Below are 22,676 nucleotides of genomic sequence, written 5' to 3'. Positions count from 1 at the left end.
TGGAAACCCCTTTCATCAGCAGAAATCCCCCCGGTGGATTCAAATCTATGAATTTTACAATTTTCCATTCTTCCATTGGCAGCCAATGCAAGGAGTTATTCTTGTATGCAAAAGAACATTAAAGGTAAGTTTTACCAAACACCTGATCATTGTTGTTCCATGTCTTTAAATACTTCCTGCCCCATTGGAAGGACTTTTTTCAAAAGATCATCAATTACTGCAGTGATATAATGTGCAAAAATTGCTACTAGAAGGTGAATGGATACCAACAACCAAATGTTATGCAGTTCTTTTTAAAATATTCACTTTCACATGTGCTTATTCTGAGAAAAAGAAATGTTTGCATTTCAAATTTTAAAAACAATTCCACTGCATTCGTTGTAACCTGTATTCTTCATATGTTCAAAAAGACATAAAAGCTAGTCATTTTTATTAAACATGTTACTGGCCTGCAATACATTTAAAAGTCAACGATTTTCTATACTTAGTTCACAAGTTTATTATGAAAAAATGCTGCAGCACTCTTCTGCAGCAAGGTCTTACAGAAAAAAAGCCTGTTCTGTTCAAAATAACTCACTATGATGGACAAGTACAAAGGACATTGTATAGGGGAAATGTGGGAGAAGCTGAGTGCAGACAAAACATAATCATACAATTAAATTAATGAGTTTTCCCTGAAAATAAACAGAGCTTCAGAACACAAATAAGAATCAGTCTTGGTACTTATTTAAAAATGTTCATTAAGCTTCAATGATCGATTGCTATCCTTATCTACAGTCATGCTGGAAAGCTATAGCTAAATGGAAAGTTAATTGTATTCACGAGGTGTTAAATGTCTACATCTTAATATTTGCAGTCTCTCAGAGAAAGCAAAAGTAACTACAGGTAGAGCTATGCCAGAAACTGGTTTCTTGACCAACAACGTTGCTTCAGCATGCAATGAACTGGTTCATTCTAAAGTGGTCACAGTCGCTGACAGACAAGAGGTTTTTGTATTTCAATATGGCACATCTTTTGGTCCATGTGAAAATAAGTTTGAATGTTAAATGTTTTCTGACACTTTGGAGTTACTGTTGCTCTTCCTATATCCTTTAGGTCAACACATGGTTCATGGCAATACTGTACAAGTGTAAAAACTCATTACAGGAAGTAGTCTGGGGTGCGACGAGTAACATGTGGTTCACCTCTGCGTGGTGCTGGATCAAACTGCAAACTGCAACAAAAAAGTACAATTAAAATTCCACTGTTCATTTTGATTTAATGCTATTGAATATTCTGTGTTAGACAAATTGCTCAAGATTTCAAGATCAATATATTTTTGCTTTCAAATATGTTTCTTTAAATTTTTCTTACCATTCTATATGCAAAGATCAGACATTTATATGATTCATTTCATGGCTGTTAGCATTAACTTGAACTTTAGTCTAGAAAAACAGCTTGATATAATACAAATGAACACAGAGCCAGAGCAAATCCAAATTAGCAGTAACATGTATTCTTTAATTTCAAAAGACTGACTTGTCAGAACTAATGCTGCAGAACAGCCATATTATACAGATGGAACCTTCCACTCCTCTAAAACACTATACACTGTGGAGTAAAAGTAAATGACAGTAATGATGAACAGAGGCCCAGATCCCTTCCTCCAAAGGGTATTTAGCAAATTAATGCTATTGTAAGAACAGAAGCCCAGATTTCACACAAAAGCAATAGGGAATTTAGATTAATAGCCTTTGAATCCTCAGTCTTCTGTTCTTGGAACTAAAACTAATTCAAGGTCATACTCTATATGCACTTTTAGTTTTAAAGATTACCAAGTTTTTAAAAAAGATGTTCTGCACACATTACCTCTAAAGTATCTGGCAACTTTGTCTCCTACCAACAGCATAAATCAGTTCATTTTGATTTATGCTATTTACAGCTAACCAAGGTCTGACAGCACACCTCACAAGAAAAATATCTTTCAACACTTACAATGAGTATTTCAGAGTATCATCAAGTTCCATGATTGCAGCCTGGTTTCCACAACGGTAACAGTAATTTGGAGCACTGAAAATTGTTACTACATTTCGATCGTGGCACCAATTGTATCCCTGAAAAACCAAATACCAATGTTAGAGGAACTGAAATGTCTCTACAAGGAAGTCAGCATACTCTTGTGGGGAACGTATTTTCGTTCGGTAAGATAGTCAGTGATAGAACAAGCAAAGAAGACTTGGAATTGCCTCATAATGATCACCTCATCAGTCTAGCCAACCAATTACTGCCTAATGCCAACTGGAAGAAGGTCTTCAATGTTTCCAACAGCAGCTTAGATCCGAACAGGACTTGCCCTCTCCTGCTGTGGCCCACTCTACCCCTCAATTATCCCCAAGGTCAGGGGAGCTCTAGGAAGAGTGCTGAGTGCAGGGAGGAAGGTAATGAGGATTGGAGGAAAGGTTGGAATCCAATCCAGAGGTGCTTTCAAACAATTACAGGGTATTTAAATTAGGACCCTTTTTATGCAAATAATGTGTTCTATGACAGAGCTATAGCTTCTCAAAAGGGTGGTCATCAGCCTCAGCTGCCCTTTGGAAAAATGGAGTTATAAGCACCCCAATTTACTGGGCTGTGAATATATAAAAAACAAAGGAGTCTGCATAATAAAGGCACTACATGAAAAAGGCCAATAGAAACATGCTGAATCTCTAGGAAGAGTCAATATACACTTACCTCCATTACCAGCTGATGAGCTCTTGAAACCAAAGTAAGGCCATTAGCATGGTTGAAAGTTTCTGAAATATCCTGTCCAAAAGTATAACCAGCTCCTCGAGGAGAAATGCCCCAACCACCACGATCATCCGGGTCTGACCACAGTAAGTCACACATTGGACCCTAAGAAACATTTTCAGCAGCACAAATTAGCCATGTGAAGTTGAGTATCACTAATGCAATATGGAAATTTTAAAAAGGGAAAGTCATAATTACCCAATGAAACAGGTGTTTGGGGCCATTTATACCCCATGGCAGCTTACAAATCAAAATGTACAAAATACAATTGAACCTCAAATAGCAATCCTTTAAAAAAATGCCTACATCGACAACTGCCCACATGACGAACCAATTGCAGTTTCCAGGTTATAGTCAAGGGCAGCCCTAATGTAGAGCACAGCGTTGTGGCCCAACCAAGAGGTTACAAAAACATGGTTTAGCCTGGCTAAGCTGGCTAAGAAAGAAGACACAGTTGGAAAACCAACTGCGGCTGTTAAAAGGCCACTCTCAGCCACTCCATCACCCTACTTTCAAACAGCAAGGCTGTCCACAAGAATCCCTATGCTCTTTATTTGATCGTCACATCTGAACTTCCACAAGAATCCCTATGCTCTTTATTTGATCGTCACATCTGAACTTCCACCCCATCCACCACAAGTGTATCCAGCCCCTCCAAGCCACCAGCATTCCTGACTAGTATTACCATTCATATGGGAATGTGTAGCATCACGATGCTTCCCTCCTATGCCTGAATTTGGCTCTAAAAAACAAAAAGGATCATACTTCCTTACACCATCCACTAAACGCCAGCTGAAGTGAGCTGGATAGCTAGCAGTAGCCCTATCCACTGCATTACTGCACATCCCTGGCAAGAACGAATTCCCCAGACACTGCCATCACTACATATGCCATCTCTTAAAAAAAATAACATCTAATCATGGAAGCATCGTCCCTTCCCTATCCAAGTAAGCAGGTGTCAACAAGAGCACACCCAAACCTCTACCCTCAGGAAGTGGAAAGTTAGATCAAGCACATCCTTATTAACAGGGCAACATGCAAATAAGCCTGGAGAAACTGCAACAACTATCTGATCAGAGGCAGGAGTCAAAAGCAATGTGGAAATGTTAAAAGGCTTGTTACTAACCAGCCTTGCTAATAATTTGCAAAATGAGATATTGGCCTTTAATGTGGTTAAACATGCACCAAATAGCATATTACCTCATGTGGAACTTCCTGCAGGCGATCGAGTGCTCTGATATGATCCAGTGTATCTATAGATGGGGAAAGTCCACCATGTAGACAGAAAATCTGTAAACAAAAAAAGGACAATTTGTATTAGTTCCAAGAACCATCAGTTAGTTATGGAAGCTCTATTAAGAGTTTCCGGCAGTTTGTATAGAACATCCTAACAGCTATTATCAGATCACCGATTCTACCTTGCATCTATATTAGTAACATATCAATTTCCTGTATACCTGTCCATCCACCAAGGCAGTTAGAGGAAGATAGTCAAAAAGATCTGTGAAGTATTTCCAAACATTTGCATTTCCATATTTCCTTAAACATTCATCATAGAAACCATATACTTGTGTGATCTGTCTGCTTTCATGATTCCCTCGAAGGATAGTAATACGTTCACGATAACGGACCTACAAAACAGGACAAATAGGCTGAATACAATGCATTTGTTTCCCCAATTATTCCTAAAAGGAAAACTAGGCCGGATCATAGGAGGGAAGCGCAAGCAAAAAAAAAAGGGCCATCTACATTTAAACCTCTTTCAATAAAGGATAACAATAGTCCAATATGACACTTTAATATGGGCAAACTTGAAAACACAACTTCTCTGCTTCTCTTCCAGATAAACTAGTTTTCTTTACTTGCCTCTGGGAACTCACAAAATATAAAAACATAGTTCTGAGGCTCAACAGTGCCATAATACTCTAACATGTTCCAGCAGGATAAATCCTGCTACAGCCATGTCTCATTTTATTGCGCTTCACAGATATTGCATGTTCAAGCAAGTCTATCGGTGCCATTTTTCCAGCACCATGTGCTCACTTTGTGTCTGTCACATTTTGGTAATTCTCACAATACTTCAAACTTTTTCATTATTACAGTACATTTTTTAAGACATAATGCTATTGTACAACTTAATAGACTACAGTATAGTGTAAATATAACTTTTATATGCACTGGAAAACAAAAATTGTGTGACTTGCTTTATTGTAATTGTCTGGAACCGAACCTGCAATATCTCTGAGGTACACTTGTACTTTACATGGTCACTCTGGGGTAGATTCCTACTTAGGCTAGAAACAATCCTCACCACCCCTTTAGGTTTAATATATAGCCCAAAAGTAATTAGAAGTTCTATACACACATCCTAAAAGCAACATAACTGCATTATCATCAGTAGAATTTCATACTGTGTAGTACAGTACCTCCAATTCTAGTGAATCGGTTAGATTTACACAAAAGCAGAGCTATTATGAACATCTTTAGTATCATAATTTTAGTTCAATTTGCACTTAACAGGTGTCATAGTCTCTTTAATACAATCTAAAAATGCTATTACCTTGAGAGCTACCAAAAGTGTCACTGTTTCAACAGAGTAATATCCCCTGTCAACATAGTCCCCCATAAACAAATAATTTGTGTCTGGTGATTTGCCTCCAATTCTGAAAAGTTCCATGAGATCATGAAATTGTCCATGGACATCTCCACAAACTGTGACTGGGCATCGTACTTCTTGCACATTGGATTCTTTTGTCAAGATTTCTTTAGCCTGAAACAAAAGAGCAAAGAGTTATTTTACATGGAACAGCCGTTTCTTTAGACCATTTATTATTCATTCTGAAGTATTCTACCTATCCATCCTTTTCTATTTCAACCTGACATATTAAGCATATATTCCTGGAAGCAAGTTACATGACTGCCTTTAGGACTGTGATGCTTACATTTTCACCAACAAGCTATAAAAATTCTCCCTACCAAGCCCAGAAAGAAATCTATTATCTGAAGAAGCATCACTTACAGCTAGCACATTTCTGATCTTATTTCAGTTCTTCGTTGAATATTTTTGCCCCAATGAAAATCTTGTTCAAGAGCTATACACAGGAAGTTGATTTACCAAAGTTGCAAGAATATTAGCAAACCATCATCATCCATGCCAAACAGCTTGGATTCAGCCTAGCTCTTCCACAAATGCAACAATTTCCACCTAGAGCATAGAGTTACCTTCCTCTCCCATAGCAGCCCAAGATGCCCTCTACCCAAAATCCTGTTTTGGGAGACAAGGGATTTCTTATGTTTGTGTGAGAGCCTCCGTTCACATGTGTAAAAGAGTTATGTTCAATTAAGGAATCTTCACTGAAGTGAATAAGGAAACTGTTCCAGATGAGGGAGCTCCAAGCATGCACTGGTGCCAGAACAGGCTACTGGGGATAAGGGTAGAATGACGCATGCAACAAGTAATCACGCTGGAATTTCAAATTTTCATATATGAGAAAGCTAACCTAGTTCTCACAGAAAGTGTTAACGCATTAGAAAATTTTCCATTAGGTTTATGTGGCCCCCTCAATTAGCCATACTTTTGCAGAATTTATTGCTAAGAATAATGCAAAATGTATTTCATGTTTACTCAAAAGACTTTAATTCTATTTGAAAGAAACAATAGGTCAATTCAATGAAGTCACCATACATAAAAGTAATATTGTTCAATACCATCTTTTAAAGGTATTATGGGTCTTATCACTTCTACAAATCCTAAAAACTCTGCAGAAAAGCCATCCACACACGCCAAAGAAAAATCCTACACCGCTTTTTCTATCAAACCTTCATATTAGCCTCTTTTCCTCCTACACACAAACAATCCAGTCAACTCTGCAACAGCAAAATTGTTATTCTGGACACCTTATTCCTTTTTCACATATCTTCAGAAAAACACAGATGCTGAAGTATTGCGTTTTTGCAGAATTTTCATCATATGTAGTAAATACAATAAATGCTTCAAGTGGCAAAATACCTAGATTGTGAATAGATACACTAAGAAATGTCAAACTACTTTCACACACCTTTTAAAAATAAATGCAGCCTGTTATGTTTTTCTCTAAAAATGTACCATGGTGAACTCTGGTAAATATTACTAATACAAGCATCAGCTGTATTGACACAAACAATTAAGGGGGCTGAGAGACTGAGTACTTTAGACAGATGATCAGCTTCCTAAGCCTGTAGTCAGACTCTCCCTGGAGCAGCTGTGGAAATTTAAACCATCCCCCATCCTGGAATTAATACCAGGTTTAGAAAGCCAAGCATCTGTTGTGAGGATGGAAGCACTTTTCTGAGCAGTTCCAATGAGAACTAGGCATCTCCTATGTAACATTTTTACTCTTTTCTGTGAGACCCCTTTATGTGTATAACCTCTGTAAAGATACCTCTCTAGTGTTCTTAGGTAACATGTGTTATGTGCTGCTTCCTGCTTTCCTTATTTTTGCTGCCACCAAAAGCTCTTGCCTTAGAATTCTTAGTTGGGCCTAAAAAACAGGATGGATTAGTTGTATATGGTAGAATGACAGTAAAGTCAGCATATGGGGGTTGCTCTGAGGTGAAAGGGGATCCCTTTACTCTGAATCGAGTTTATTTATAAGTAAAATGGTGTAACTGTTTATTAACAGTATGGTTAATAAAGCTAATGGTTTCAGTATGGTGTACAGTTATTCTCATTTCTCTAAAGTTCCTTAAACAGACCTAGCCACAAAGGCTTATTTTCTCACTTTCCACTTCCACAAAGCTTAGTTTCCTAACCTGCCACTTAGGCTCATAACCTCCCCACAGGCTTATTTTCTCCAATTGCCACTTAGGCTAGAAACCTCCATACAGAACACAGATTTCTCTCACACTCTATAGCACCTCACTCAATCCCCTCTTCCCTCTCTCACACACAAAAACCTCACACAAAGCCTCTCTGAACTAACCAATCAACTCCACCCCCTAGGGTACAGCTACCATCCAATCATAACACACTTTAATCACCCATCCAGTCTCTACAGGCATGCATTTTAAAACACAGCAACATACAAATAAAAACTCCACAATAAAACTTAGAAATAAAACACTCTCCAAATATTTACATACTGAAAACATCAAATCCTAGTTCTTCCCCTCCTCCTACTGTGTGCTCTTCTATATAGAGAGCTGACAATGCAGATGCAGAAGGAGATCCTGAGGTGCTGCTGGCCAGCTTTGACAAGAACAAAAACAGCAGCGAATGCAATTCAGATGTCATGCCATCGCCAGCTGAATCTTGTGGAGCACTAATAACAGGTTGGAGGGGCTGGACAACCTTGAGTCTCAGGCCTATTAATGCCTAAAGGCTTCAAGTTAGTCATCCATTGAGCCACTGAAAGCATCTCATCAAACTGCAGCAATGTGTAGACTCCAAAATCATGCCACTATGGTAAGGGTTATGATTTTAACAAGATCTCCAGCATGGTTGATTTAGACAGCTTTAATAACCAGGCTGACTTCCTAGAATTTAAACCTTTCCATATTTTAGCTCAACGTATTGGTACAGTGTGCGCATGATTATACATAAGCACAACATCTGGCATGGATTCAGAAGTCAACATCTTCCCAATCCTGGTTTTCCACTTGTAAAAAAGAAAACTCCTAGCCTCTGTGAGTGCAGAGACAGGATTGCAAGTATGTATGAAGACCCACAAGAAGGGAGGGGCAGTGATGTGCATTTCTGGAAGAATAAGAATTTTTTTCATAAAGTTTTCCAATACCCAAAATAGAGCGTGATCGGATTTAGCACGTTTGATTTTTAAAGTAACCAAATGTTGAAAGTGCCCCATGTTAATTCTATGCCTCCAACAGCAACAATTACTTGAACCGAAATATCTGATTAGGAAATATGAGACAACAGGTAGTTTAAATGTTCTGTTCAACGAAATTCAAAGCTTTACATGAAAGTCATTTTATTGGAGCATTATTTCTAAAAAATTAAAAAACATTATAGCATGTACTTCCCATGCAGTGTTTAAATGTTAGGAAAAACCCAACACACTGAGAACTACTGACACATAGAAGCTGCAATCCTAAACATACATACTATTGAACTCAATGGGATTTACTTCTGAGCACAGATTAGGATTACATTTATTTTAGCACCCCTAAAGTGTGCATATTATGCAGATGTCCACTCAATTTGATCACTATCCATGGAGAACACTGGGGCATCTCATCACTTGCATTGTTAGTTATATCTATCAGATTGAAGAAGAATTGGTTTTTATATGTCGACTTTCTCTACCACTTAAGGAAGAATTAAACTGGTTTACAATCACCTTCCCTTCCACAACAGACACCCTGTAAGGTAGGTGGGGCTGAGAGAGTGTGACTAGCCCAAGGTCACCCAGCTGGCTTCATGTGTACGAGTGGGGAAACAGAACAAATCCAGTTCATCAGATTAGCCTCTGCAGCTCAAGTGGAGGTGGGGAATCAAACCCGGTTCTCCAGATCAGAGTCCACCGCTCCAAAACAGTGCTCTTAACGACTACAACATGTCAAATTGGGCACAGAATTTCCATTTATGCTAGAGCTCTTGCATAAGTGGAAATAAAGAACAAGACAACAGCAGCCACTAGTGCTAAGTAAAACTTACCACATGTGCAACCAATTCCTTCTTTTCAGGAAGGTTTTACTCACTTAAAGCATATAGCATGAAAACATCTGAGGACTTCTTTTCAATCTTTCCAAAAGAAAAAGTGGCAAATTTTAAGGAACACAGTGAAAAAATCCTATGAAGCAGTTGTTTTGTTTTGGAATGACTGAGATGTGCTAAGACAACATAGCGTGTAGCAGATTGCAGATTTCTCTCCCTTTTGTACTGGGTGTTTTCTGCAGTTTTGCTTGTAAAAATTACAACATTTATTATTGTAAGCTTCCTAAATATGTTAATACGTACAATTTTATATGCTAAGTAATAAATTATGCATTTTATGTGTTTAAAACAGGAAACTAGATTTTGTAGGAAAATTAGCACTGCATATATTTCAATTTTTCCTCCAAAAGGGGAGGGGGGAGAAACTTAGCTGCGGATCAGACTTCTGACAAAGACTCCCTCACCAACATGGATGAGCAATCTCCTTCAGAAGAGAAAGCCTTGGTAAATACTTTGACGGGCTCCGATATCAACCCCCCCCCCAATGAAAATCTGATTTCAAACTGAAGGTTGCCCTGAGTAGTGGCTGTGTTTCCCTGCAATGTGACCATCTCTCGAAATCAGATTTTGATGACTATATTAAAGGACTGTTCACAGGAAGTCATTTACCACCAAAATAAATGTTTTCCGTGCCTTGTTTTTCTTGCATTTAAGCTGTTTCCCTCAGTTTGGAAGCTAATTTGCATGGACATCATGCAAAGTGACCCAGATATGAACGGAACCGCCAGCCTGCCAATCGGCTCTTTCCACCAGTCCTCGGCAAAGCTGACCTTCTGAACCTGAAAACCGATTGACTCGCTTTTGAGCTCTGCTGTCCCCAGCTGGGCCCAAGAGATTCAGGCAGGGCAGCATCCTTCTGAGCTAGAGATCTGCCAGGATCCATGAAGGGCCAGACCAAATGATTTCGCGGGCCTTATAAGGCCCCCGGGCCTGACGTTCCCCACCCCTGTATTAAGTGATACCAGCTACTTTTTCAGTCCAAAGCAGAGCTCGCTTATGGAGTAGAAGACTCTGATCTACAGATGTCAGAGCTCTCAGATTTGGCTGTAACCATGAATGGAAGCCTTTTTGATCTCTTGTTCAGTAGCACTCAAGCTTCAAAGCCTTTAGAGCTTCCAAAGCCAAAGGTATTAAATGCAAAACTGAAGGGCACACAGACAAATTCACCCCACAAGGATTCTGAGCATTCTATTACTGCTCTTCTATCACCACTGAAGCTGAGCAAAATGAGACCCCTTCATCAATGTACAGAGAGATACAGAAATATATAACAAATATATTTTCTAAAGAGGAAATGATTTATAGCCCACCATTAAAGCCCTGCTAAGTCCTTGTGGACAAAAGAAACTTGTTCACAGTATGGCAGGTAGCTTCGCCAAAGTTCCTGGAAATGAGACAGCTACTTCTGCTTCACTTAGACTACAATCACCTGTGAATGTATATGCATCCAGTCATAAAGCAAAGGCCTGCCTCTGGGCATTCCCCCCTTCTATCAGCAACATGTTGCCTTAGGAACATTGAAACTTGGGTCCCATTATTTCCTTGTTAAGCTTGTAACAGTTTACATGAGGCTCCAGAAATTGTTACACTTTACTGGTATTGTTTGCACTTATATAATAACAATTTGTTATTACGTAACTAAGGCCAATTGTTTGTAATTTTGCTAGTAAAAAGCTAAAGCATTTATACTTTTAAATTTCATAAATCTGACAGTACAATGTTGTATGTTCAGTTATACATTATGCAATTTATGTTAAAGCAGTATTGCATAATTCTTTCAAATTTCCCAATCCCCCCCCCAAAAAAACCTGGAAAAAACACAAGTTCTCCCCACTCCTGCTGCTTCAAAGTTTCTGGAAATTTTATCTCTCCTATTGTCCGGGTTCAGGCAGGCAGCGGGAGCAACAAGCAGTGCGCACAGTCCAGGGGCAAAACACAAGTACTTAGAAATCCAAGCACCAAAACAGAAAGGCAAATCCAGGTCACAGTCCAAGGTCTGGGGTGAACACAAGAAACAAAGTCCAAATCCACTCCAAGATCAAACACACAGAGGTCAAAGGTGCAGAGCAACAGCAGATACACGAAAGTTTTGGACAAGTTGCTTCCACGCTGGTTCACCATTCTCTGGCTGCTTTTATCAGGAGCAGGTGCTGAGTCATCCACAGACATTTACCACTCCTCACTGCCTGAGCAGCCTCTGTAGCAGTCAGCCCTGATCCTGTGGTGACTTAAGCTCACAGGAAGAGGTTGACCAGTGCTGGGCTGCCAATTGTGTACTACAGCGCAACTCCTGCACCTCCCTCCAAGCCCACCTTCTCCAGTGTTCCAAAGGCTCTAGCGAACGTGGTGGTGAAGGTGGTGGCTGCACTGTTTCCATTTCAGCCTCAGAACCCGGCTTGTGAGACTAAGGACGTGGCGCACTGACTTCAGCCTGGGACTTTCCTTCTGCTCCAGACAGTCTCTACCTTGTCTGGTTGGCCTTCCTGTGACCTCCAAGGGCTGGGGCCGGCTTCCTCCGTGTCTCTTCCCCATGTGAGGAGGTGTCGGCAGGCAGACTGATGATACTTATTTCGATAAAGCACTGGAGCTACAGCAAGAAGAGGATTCAGTAGAAATTCCCCCCATTCTTGCTCAACCTCTTGCTGCATTCATGTAAAGGTTCACACAAGAGGACATATGTCCTGCATTGCATCGCATTGTGAGGGTCACCTAGCCCCCAGGAACAGTTCTTCAGGGAGAAAGATTTGTTCCATAATACTTCCATTTGCTAGACCTACAGCCAGAAATATTTATATAGCTGCTAATTTGCTGACCAAGCACAGAATCTTTGCGCCTTTTCCAAAGCTGGGCATTTGCATTAGTTCTGCAAATAGCAGGCTTCTACATAGTATAGCTACCAAGAACAGCTTGAAAGCACATGAACACCAACATGGGAAATTTCAATACAAAGGCGGCCGAGGAAGGACTTCCAGCTGACAAAAAGATGGGCTGCAATGCAGCATCATATATAACTACATATTTGCCAATAACTATAGTTCCTGGGTCCACATCTAGAATACTCCCAAATGCCATGTACTCTCTATTTCTCCAAGCTTCACACACACAAAAGAAATTCTTCAAAAACATGATTCTTAGAAGCCAGGTATAATATTTTTCTAATCCGAATGTACAAACTCAGGACCAATTGCGAGCTTCATGCCTGAAAAACAAAAGTATATGACTACCACCACCCACATGTGCCATCAAGATGATGAGGGGGCCATTTATAATTCACAAATTAGTTTTGTACACCAACAAAAAAATTGGTGTATAACTTTTTTAGGTGGACTTCATACTGTCAATGTCATCATCTTTTTGGATAAATATGGTATTTCCACAATGTGGAAAGGGAGGCATCCATATTACTGAGAAACTTGGCAGATAAGAGGATATCCACAGCAGGTTCTGAAAATGTCTCTTACCAAGGCCACTGTTAAAAACAGAAGTGAGATTCTGTCGGGTAAGATGACCTGGGAAGGCTTGTATGCAGTATAACTTACAATTCTATAAGGATGGCCTTTTTAAAAAAGCATTTTGTAAGAACTGGAACATACTGGATGATATTCCAATGTGTAGGAATAGACCTATTGTTACTTATTAAAAAACAGCTAGTTTGAAAGATCTTCTGATGCACAGCAACACCCATCACCCTAAGAATTCACAATCTGTTTTGCTAGGCTGTAATCCACCCACAGGTCATCATCCATAATGGGCAATGCTGTTTTTGCAAAAATACAAAAACTATGAAATATTTTACTAATCCTGTTGACAGTAAACAATATGATCTCAAACAATTCACAAAATGCAGTCGTGATCTTGTGGTGTATGCTATATCATGCGGTTGTGGAACATTTTATATTGGCAAGACAAGTAGACCTCTAAAATGAAAACTCAGAACATAAGAGTAACGTAACACAAGAGAACTGGTGCTCCTCTGGTGGAACATATCTCAGAGTATAAGCATAAACATGCTTGTTTGGGGTCATATATAAATTAGACAGAATGATAGAATTCTGTTGAGAAAAGAAGCCGAGTGGATTCTGAGGTTAAAAACCTTTGCACCCTAAGGGGTCAAATGAGAACATTTCTTGTCAGATGCTTCTGTAGAGAAGAGAGTACCAGCCAAATCAGCTCACTTGCTTTATTGCATGCATGAGGATGTTAAGTAGAATATGAAAGGTCAGTGTTAATTAATGCTAATTTAAATGGTGTTTTCAAATTTACAATACATAGAATACACTGTTATTTAGTTCTCTGCATTATGACGTGATTAGATATTGCACTCTGTACATGTTCTGTGAATTGTCCAACATATAATATTTCTACAGATTGAGTATCCCTTATCCAGAATAATGCGAAAACTGGACCTGTTAAGCCAGCATGCAGGCATTACTCACAGGCTCTCAGCAATGCCATTGATGGTTGAATGTACACAAAATTATTTAAAAATATTGTTTAAAATTACATTTAGGCTATGTGTATAAAGTATATATAAAACATACATGAATTTCATGTTTAGACTTGGGTCTCATCCCCAAGGTATCTCATTTATGTATATGCAAAATATTCCAAAATATGGCAATATCTGAAATACGGACCACTTCTAGACCCAAGCAGTCCATATAAGGGATATTCAACCTGTACAATTTTTTAAAAATAATGTTAATCATGTACCAGATATATCTATATTATTAATTTGTGTTATTAGATTCCCCTGAGGAAGCTGTACACGAAACACGTTATAAAACTTATTAAATAATCATTTTCCTTTGCACCATTTGCTTCCTTGCCTTCATTTCCACAATGTGGGCCACAAGTTCAGTAAGACAACAGAGCTATTATGACTGATCACTGTACATCATACAAGTCTTTATTCTCACTACACTCTGCAATCTGCTTACTGTAGAACAATGCTGGAGCGGCCACTGCATAGATTTCAGTATGACTTGACAAATACAATGTTTAATGTTAAGGTGTGGCTATCAAGACCTAAGGAACATGCAATAATTTCATCAGAAATATGACCACCCACACCCATGTGATGTTAAATTGACATCCACAAGTCTACAGCACTTAGCATCCAATTCTTTTGAATCCTTTGACTATTGTCTGCAATGCTAGAATGGATGATGTCTAGGGCAAGTTAAGTGTCAGTATAAGGCCACAAGCAAAGCATTTTAATCACTAGCTTAATGCTGACCTGATAAACAGCCCTGAAGTTTCATTAATTCTTATGACACATACGAGTTATTATGTACTCTTATTTCAATAGTTTTCCATTAGCATTGAACCTAAGTATGTATTTCAAGCCTAATGCTTGCCTACCTTTTTAGCTATAGTACCACAGTTACTTGTTACCTGTACGTCTAAATAAAGCCATAGCGATCTATAATCCAAGCAATATGAAACAGCATCTATCTTTGGAGGTGGGGGGGTAAAGAAGGGGAAATGGAGATTAACTCTTCTTGCAGTCCGCCCAGATATCAGTGGGAACAATTCAGATTAAATGTACATTTGCAATACTGGAGCCAAAGATAGCATACTACAGAATTTACATCAGGGAGGCTCAACAGACATACTAGATTCAAAGACAAGTTCAATCTCCTTGCCTCTAACCACCCTTGTTATTTATCTGGACTCACCCCTTCAGTACCTTGCCTTAGATGTCTGACTTTCCTTCCTCCTACACACATCTGTTATTTCTTCCTTGACAGAACAAGACATGCTGCTTGTATTTATAAACCACCCCTTCTCTCCTCTCTGCAGAATTAAAAAAAAAACTTCACACACATTTATCTACTGATATCAAGAAAATGTATTTTTGCAACTATCATCACCTTAAATATTGAATGTTCTCCTTGCAGGTTGCTAATAGTGCCCCCACCCCCCCCCTTTCCCCCCCTTAAGAATCCTCCCTTTCTAACCAGTGTATCCTTTCCTAATCTGGTAAAATTTGCTTTCTCCTGCTTCTTGAACACCAAATTATTTGCTTCTGGGGCAAGGCTACTCAATATATTCCTAGGTAATAATGCTTGACAGCACGTCAACCAAGGAAAAGTCTATTTTCTGAAGTTTTCACAATCTACATTCACAAGCCAGTAGCTACTTATTTTCCTGAAGCCTTGTCACCTGGGTACTTAAATATTATGTTGGAACCTTGACATTTGAGGCTTTCTTCAAAGCTGCCATTAACAGAACACACAATACCATGCCAACTCTTCCAACATTATTCAGAAACACATAATCATATGTTATCATACTGGCCATGAAATCATCTAACAGATAACAACTCCAACTCCAAGACTACCATTCACACTATAAACAACTGTCGGACTGTGAAAGCTGACAGAAAAAAAGTTGCTAATATACTGAAAAGACATGCTACACAAAGAGTATACCATGAGTTACCCTACCTCACTTCTGTAGTTTCTCAGTTCTTATTTACCTTCAACCTCACATACCTCCCCTCTCCAGCCATGAGATGTCTTCCCCACCTTCTTTTATACATAATTATATGCAGTCTAGGTTACTGGGTTGCTTTGGCACAGAAGAGGTGAAGGGTATATTGCTTGTAATCTTGGTGAGACGGTTAACTAGATCAGGGGGGGAAATCTACTTTCACACTACTGAAATAGTATTATTCCACAAACTAGCACTCCAGATTTGCACAGATTTACAAACAGGTACACCAAAAGCCAAGTGGACATCAGACTCAGTTGGTCACTTTATGCAGAAACAATTAAAAAATATCGTAAAGGCCAACTGATGGTAACAGGAAACACTGACTCAATTAATAGGATAGCAAAACCTGAAATTAATGCATATTTGTCCTCAAATTAATATGATGGCAATCTTTAAGAGATTATACAGCTTGAACATGAGTACAATTTCCTGCAGTTTTCAGTATATAACGCTGGTTACTAAAGCTGATACTGGCCCATGGTATGCTACCAGAATAGCCAACTAGTACAACTTTTTAAAGGTTAAGAGAAATAAACACTTATCACAGTTTCAATTGTTGCCAGAGGTCAGTAGAAATCCAACACATTACAAGCTACCTGAGTGGTTTGTACGTGTTCAACAATCTTTCAACACTTTACACAAAAAGGCATATTTAACAAACAGATGAGACTTTAATGACTCACTCCTAAACCAGTTTACTTTCAGTCCATCCCATCGATTTCAACAAAAGGTGCAACCAAGTGTATTCACACTCAAAATACTAGTGTACACTCTAGTGCAACACGTAACTGGAAATTTCAATAAATCTCATAGAATCTGACTACTAGTACTTAAATCTAACCAAATTAAATATAAGTATATTATACTACTCAAACCTCCATTTCTTTAACGTACCAAAGAAATGCTATCAATTCTCTTGACATTTCAAGTGTGAAGGAAAAACTGACAATTCTTCCACACCAAATAGACATAAAAACGCAGTTTTTAGACTTAAAAAATAGATTAGACTTAAAAATTAGACTTAAAAATACTCACAGGTATTTCCAAAAACCATCCTGTAAATTACATTCTGAAACGAAACGGTCTTGGCAGCAAAAATTTTTTACAGCCCATTGAGTTACTGCATCACTATACACAACTGCAATATGAAAAACCCATCTCATTATATCCAGACGGTCTCCAACCCGTCTTTCCCACATCGCTACCATTAACTACTCTAAGGATGTAAACCACTACGGCAACAACAACACCTCGAAGCCAGGAGAGTCCCCTTCTACAACAGTCGCCTTTAACAAACCCAGACGGTGCATGTCCAAGTCACAAGGTCTCCCTCCCCCAAACGCAAAGCAACAGATCAAGAGCGCGGGGTTCTCAGCACGCCGAGCCCCTTTCCCGTTCCCTTCAGGGCTCTCCAGCCCTCCCGCACGAGAAAGAGAAAAGGCCAGTGGCAGAGAGAGCCACCGGCAAACAAGAGGGGCTTCCGCGCATTTTCAGCAAAAGGCGCCATTTTAGGAGGCAGCGGGGAAAGGAGGCGCCGAAGGAGCGGCCGATGCGGCAGGGGGCGCCGGGCTGCCAGGGAAGGCGATCCCCGTATCCAAGCCCGGGGGTGCGTCGCCTCCCGGGGCCCCGCCACAAAGCTGCCCCACGGCGTGAGGAAACGGCCCCCTAACCCCCCCTCCTGCCCCCCCCCCGAAAAGGCCCCACCTGCCAAGCGGACACCCTCCCCGGCCCCCTCGCGGGAATCGGCTCAGCGCAACCGGCGCTTCCACCGGAGGCCTCCGACGGGCCGCCGCCTTAATAGCTCCTCCCGCGATTCCGGGCGCTCGAAGCCGAGGTCCCCGGGGACCCCGGCCCGGCTCAACCGCCGCCCCCAACCGCTCTCGGCCAAGGCGCCCCCCCTCCGCCACAGCCCCTCCCTTGTCCTAAGCTTGACGACCCTCCCGCCCGTTACCTCAGCCCCGGTAACTTGCCTTCTCGCAGAGGCTCTTCACCTGCCCCTCGGAGAGCTGCTTGCATTCATTCAGCTGCTCCACCCACTGGTCGAGCTCCTTGGTGAAGACCTTCTCCTCCATCCTCGCTGCTCACCCGGCCGCCGCCTCCTCTTTCCCCTGTCCTTCTTCCTTCCCTCGCCGGCACCCGCCGCCCCGGCCCAGCCGCCCCCCCCCTTCCCCTCGGCGGAGATTGGAATCAGAGACGGCCGCTTGACAGGGCTCGCCGGAAGGAAGGAGGGAGAGAGGAAGTCAGGGAGGGGCGGGGGCGGAGAGAGGCGGGAACTCTCGGGATCTGTCCCTCAGACGAGAACGGCGGCGGCGGCGCCTCCAGAATTCCTTCCTTCTCTCTCTCTCTCTCTCTCTCTCTCTCTCGCTCTCCCCGCTCCGTGTAATGGCTGCCGTGACGTCACCCACTCGGTTGCCACCCTCTTCGGAAAGGCGAAGAGAGCTTCGCGCCTGCTCAGTACGCACCGAGGGAAAACCCCTCCGCGACTGCGCCGACCCCTCCTCCCCGGTTCCAGCGAGAGGCTGGTGCCTCCGTCAGAAGCGTCCTGGAAGGGTCTCGAGAGGGCATGCGCAGCAGAAAGTCCGGGCAGAACCAATCAGCTCGTGTTGTGAAGCCGAATGAATAGAATGCGCGTTTTGTTTTTTTTCCCTTGCTGACGCTCTCGATGGATTACACAGGAATACGTTAAAGCGATCGAATCGCACGAGGCAACCGGCAAGCTATGCAGTAGGATTAAGGTCACAAAAATTAGAAACAATGCGAAAAAAGAAAAGTCTCAGACATGTCATAATGCAAAAAAAGGAAATAAAAATGAAAGTACAGATGTAGAAACAATGCAGTAAAATCAACGTACAAAATATTGTAAACGGTGTAATAGACTACTATCCTGTTCAGTTTGTAAATTCAAGGGTGTTTTTATAAAGTACAGTTAAGTGAATTAGGGAGGAGGAGAGTACATGCAAAGCAGGACTTTGAAGAGTCTTGGGGAGAAATGGTAGAGTCTTAGCTTACTGATTGAAAAATAAACACTTTATTCCAGCTTTCAGATGCCCACAAGCAACATTCTAATAACGGGGAAATGGCCACTGGATTATGCTTTAGGGTTGCCAGGTCCCTCTTTGCTACTGGTGGGAGGTTTTTTTGGGCAGGGCCTGAGGAGGGAGGGGTTTAAGGAGGGGAGGGACTTCAGTGCCATACAGTGCATTCCTGAGAATCGGCATGCATGGCAGAAGCTTTTTTTATGAAACGGGGCCTTTTTGCCTCATAGAGAAAAGCGAGGCTGTACCTTCTAAAAAGCAGGCGCAGCCTCGCTCTTCTCCATGCCAGCGAAAGGGGACAGGAAGCTGCCTAATGGCAGCTCCTCCCTCCAGCCTACCCTGGGAACACCTTCTGGGATGCCTCCCGGGACGCTGGTGTCGGCCTTTATGGGGTGGAAGGCCCTGTTGGTATCCCAGGGTGGCGCTGCCGCGGCAGTAACAGGTGTCCGGGCCACTAACGACGGTGTAAGTGGCCCGGATGCCTGAGCGGGGGGCCCAAACGCTGGCGCAGCGCCTTCCTGGCCTCCTAAGGGCTTTCGCCCTTCAGGCTCAGGAATGCGCTGATAGAGTCCAATTGCCAACATGGCCATTTTCGCCAGGGAAATGGCTGGGAAGGGGCTGGGGCATGTGTGGCAGAGTCCCATCCCAAGGGCTGCCAAGTGGACTCTGGCAACCCCTGAGGGATCTGGCAGCGCCCACCAAGGAGCTCTTGGCCCCTTGCTGCGGATGCGCATGTTTGTGTTTTAGTATTCTGCAGGTGGAGATCCAACAAGGAGAGCTCTGGCTCCAGCCACTGACCCCTCATGCCACACTGAACTTTGGCCACAGAACAAGCCTGCCCTTGGAAGTCATTGATCGTATGCAGTTGTTTGCCCCTCTTGGTCCTCCACCCCGTTTGGAAGCCGCCTCAGGAGAGTCACACCCATTTACCCAGAGGTAACCCTGAGGTGGACTTTGGTTCTCTCAGCTCCGTTGCCCCTACGGCCCTCCAGTAAAGTATCTTCATCGGCCACAACTGTGTCTTTGTATGTGTGTGTTTCTGGGAGGGGGGGTCATTGGAGGATGGGGAGGCTGATTTGCCCGGCAGATGCTGCAGTCTGCCCGTGGAGTGGATGGAACTGTTCCTGCTAATGATGGTGACGCATCTGCATGGGCATACCTTAGGGTTCTGTGCCCTCTGCCTCTAAACTGTGGACCCTCAGCTGAAAGCCCAAACAGTGAATGGAGGTCCTGCAGGGAGCGGAGTGTACTCTGCTGAGAAATAGCTGGGTTCTTGGGGCCACAGGGCAGAGGGATGGGACAGCTAAGATTGAGGGTTGGCCGACATTTCCAGTCGATTGGGGGGATACTCTATGGGTTCACAGAGCTTGGTTGGACTTTTTAGTCCCTGTTCCGTTCATGTAGGGTGCAGCCGGTGGAATAGAGCGGTAGAAACAGCTCGCAGCCACCTTTTGCATTGGAAGCCTGTCTTTTGGTACTTGCAAAGTGTTGGTCACTTTCCTGGGGGGATGGTCTTGCACTACGGAGGCCTGGAAGGGCCGAGTGGATCCCAGCAACCTTGGTCCCATTTGGGTGTGCTAATGAAGGGACAGAGCAAGAGAAAACCGCAGAGTTTGGGCTTCGTACGTTTTCAAAAGAGATCAGTTCCGTGGCCGTTGTGCATGTCAGGCTTCCAGCTGGCCATTTTTGGGGAAATGCCCACCATAACGATAAAAGCTGTTGCTGCAGGTGGTGTGCCAAGTTCTAGCCACCTCTGTTTCATCCCGGGGCCCAATGCCTTCAGTGCTAAGAGCACCCACCCTTTGTGATGTGAGGGAGGGCATCTTGGCCATCTTCTGGGCATGGAGTAGGGGTCACTGGGGATGTGGGGAGGGACGTAGTTGTGAATTTCCTTCATCGTGCAGGGGGTTGGACTAGATGACCCTGGTGGTTCCTTCCAACTCTATGATTCTATGATGAGTACACCGTGGAAGGATCCAGCATCCATACAGATGTACAGGTTCTTCTACGTCCCAAGTTGACTGGACGCTCAGAAAAAAACTCTGGTTCTGCAGTTGTCCTTAGGCAGCAGAAACAAATCCACGTCCTCATAAATCTGAATATTTGCTGCTTGCAGGACATGTAAATTCCTAGCTTTGAAGTCGTTGTTGTCCCTTCCCCTTTTCAGGAGATCCAAAAGATTGTTAAAAGCAGAACACAAAACCCCAGAGGGGGCTTCGGAAGGCTCCTCTCCCTGCCTCCAGAGGTCCCAATGGCCATCCCCTCTGTTCTTCTGGTTTTCCTGTCTCAAGGTGACATATGGCTGCATAGGGGCTTGCAGCTACAGGGGTCAGCGCCATGGCTTGTGGTTTCTTCCCCCTCCAATGACTGTTGATAAAAAATATATACATCCAAGACCCTAGCTAATAACCACAAGTGCTACCAGAAGCTCTGTATAGAGTGAGTGGGGTCTGGAAAAAGCCGTGAGAATGTTGCTGGATATAACTGGAGTGGTTGAGAAACATTCTTGTCCATTAGCAATGCAGTCACTAGATACGGAAAAGGCTGCACTTTTGAAAAACTTGCTGTTCCAAAATACTGTATTAATTAGACCAGTATTTTCAACTGGAACCCAACATCCTGGCATTCACTTTCCATAGAGGTGTGAGAGGGGTTCTCCCTATCTTCCCTTTTTATTTAGTTTTGTACTAGAACCATTGGATTGTGCTGTTAGGCAGGAAACAAGTATTCTGGGTAAAGACTGGAAGGAAAAAGAGATATATTGCAGTCTGCAAATCATGCCCTTCTCATTCCGTGTGTACAGATATGCCTAAAAGTTAGTCCTCCTGAGCAACCTGCATCTCGCCGCCTTTGCTCTGCTTTTGACAAAGGTATTGTGGCTGGTATCTTCCCTGAGACTTTTTTCCTTATGCAGGTTCCCGATGCAGACAGCAGCTGGCAATGGACCAAGGCCAATCCGGACAGGACACTGGAAGTTCTGGAACATAATAGAATAATAGAATCATAGAGTTGGAAGGGACCACCAGGGTCATCTAGTCCAACCCCCTTCACAATGCAGGAAATTCACAACTTCCTCCCTCACCCACCCACCCCACATCAATCACTGAATCTCCAGGATGCTTTTCCTCCCTAAATAGCAGCTAGGGGGAAAACATTTTGGATCTGAACTCATAGAGTTCGCCAGTGTTATTTTCCCAGCCTAAAACAGCCCCCTGCAGCAGCTGTTTGCCTCCTTGGAGAAAACATGCAGGTTGCCTTTATGGTTTCTGCATGTTCTTCCCAAAGGGCTAAATATTAGCTGGGGGCATTTGAGGCTAAAAACAGGTTGGAGGTGTTAACTACCATGCCACAGTACCCATTTGAATTGGAATCTTCCACAGCTTCTGTTTATGAAGAAAATAGTGCTGGAGATCTGATCACAAATCTCCCAGGATCTTGCCTGGTTTGCCCCTTGGAGACTCCACCAGAACTAGAATTATTTCTATATTTATTTAAAACATGTATATCCTGTGAATACCAGCCCCTTAAAGAAATCTCCAAGGCAGTTAACAACAATAAAATAGAACAATTCAATTTATTTCATAACTATTCAACACTATATAATTATTTCCAACAAACTTCTAATGGAAGATAGCTCAAAGTTTTATTAACTCTTTTTT

The 22,676-nt window shown here is 42.2% G+C and overlaps 1 protein-coding gene across 1 annotated transcript; it reads right to left on the bottom strand.

Annotated features, from left to right (window-relative positions):
• Nucleotides 1–413: 413 nt before the first annotated feature.
• On the bottom strand, nt 414–18,084 carry PPP2CA (protein phosphatase 2 catalytic subunit alpha). Its single transcript, XM_056853996.1, has 7 exons — nt 17,953–18,084; nt 5,330–5,539; nt 4,227–4,400; nt 3,970–4,059; nt 2,713–2,874; nt 1,975–2,093; nt 414–1,213 (listed from the first exon to the last, which is right to left on the bottom strand). The coding sequence occupies exons 1-7, from the start codon at nt 18,052–18,054 to the stop codon at nt 1,141–1,143; spliced, it is 930 nt and encodes a 309-aa protein (XP_056709974.1). The 5' UTR covers nt 18,055–18,084; the 3' UTR covers nt 414–1,140.
• Nucleotides 18,085–22,676: the final 4,592 nt, after the last annotated feature.

Source organism: Euleptes europaea, chromosome 1, assembly GCF_029931775.1.
Source record: "Euleptes europaea isolate rEulEur1 chromosome 1, rEulEur1.hap1, whole genome shotgun sequence".
In the NCBI taxonomy this organism is placed as follows: Eukaryota; Metazoa; Chordata; class Lepidosauria; order Squamata; family Sphaerodactylidae; genus Euleptes; species Euleptes europaea.
This window is presented reverse-complemented; position numbering and strand designations above follow the sequence as displayed.

Coding starts and splice junctions, on each gene's coding strand:
- PPP2CA (XM_056853996.1), bottom strand. CDS start 18,054: ATGGAGGAGAAGGTCTTCACCAAGGAGCTCGACCAGTGGGTGGAGCAG. Junction 4,401..5,329: donor CACTTTTGGTAGCTCTCAAG/GTAATAGCATTT, acceptor CCTGTTTTGTAG/GTCCGTTATCGTGAACGTAT. Junction 4,060..4,226: donor CTGCCTTGGTGGATGGACAG/GTATACAGGAAA, acceptor TTTTGTTTACAG/ATTTTCTGTCTACATGGTGG.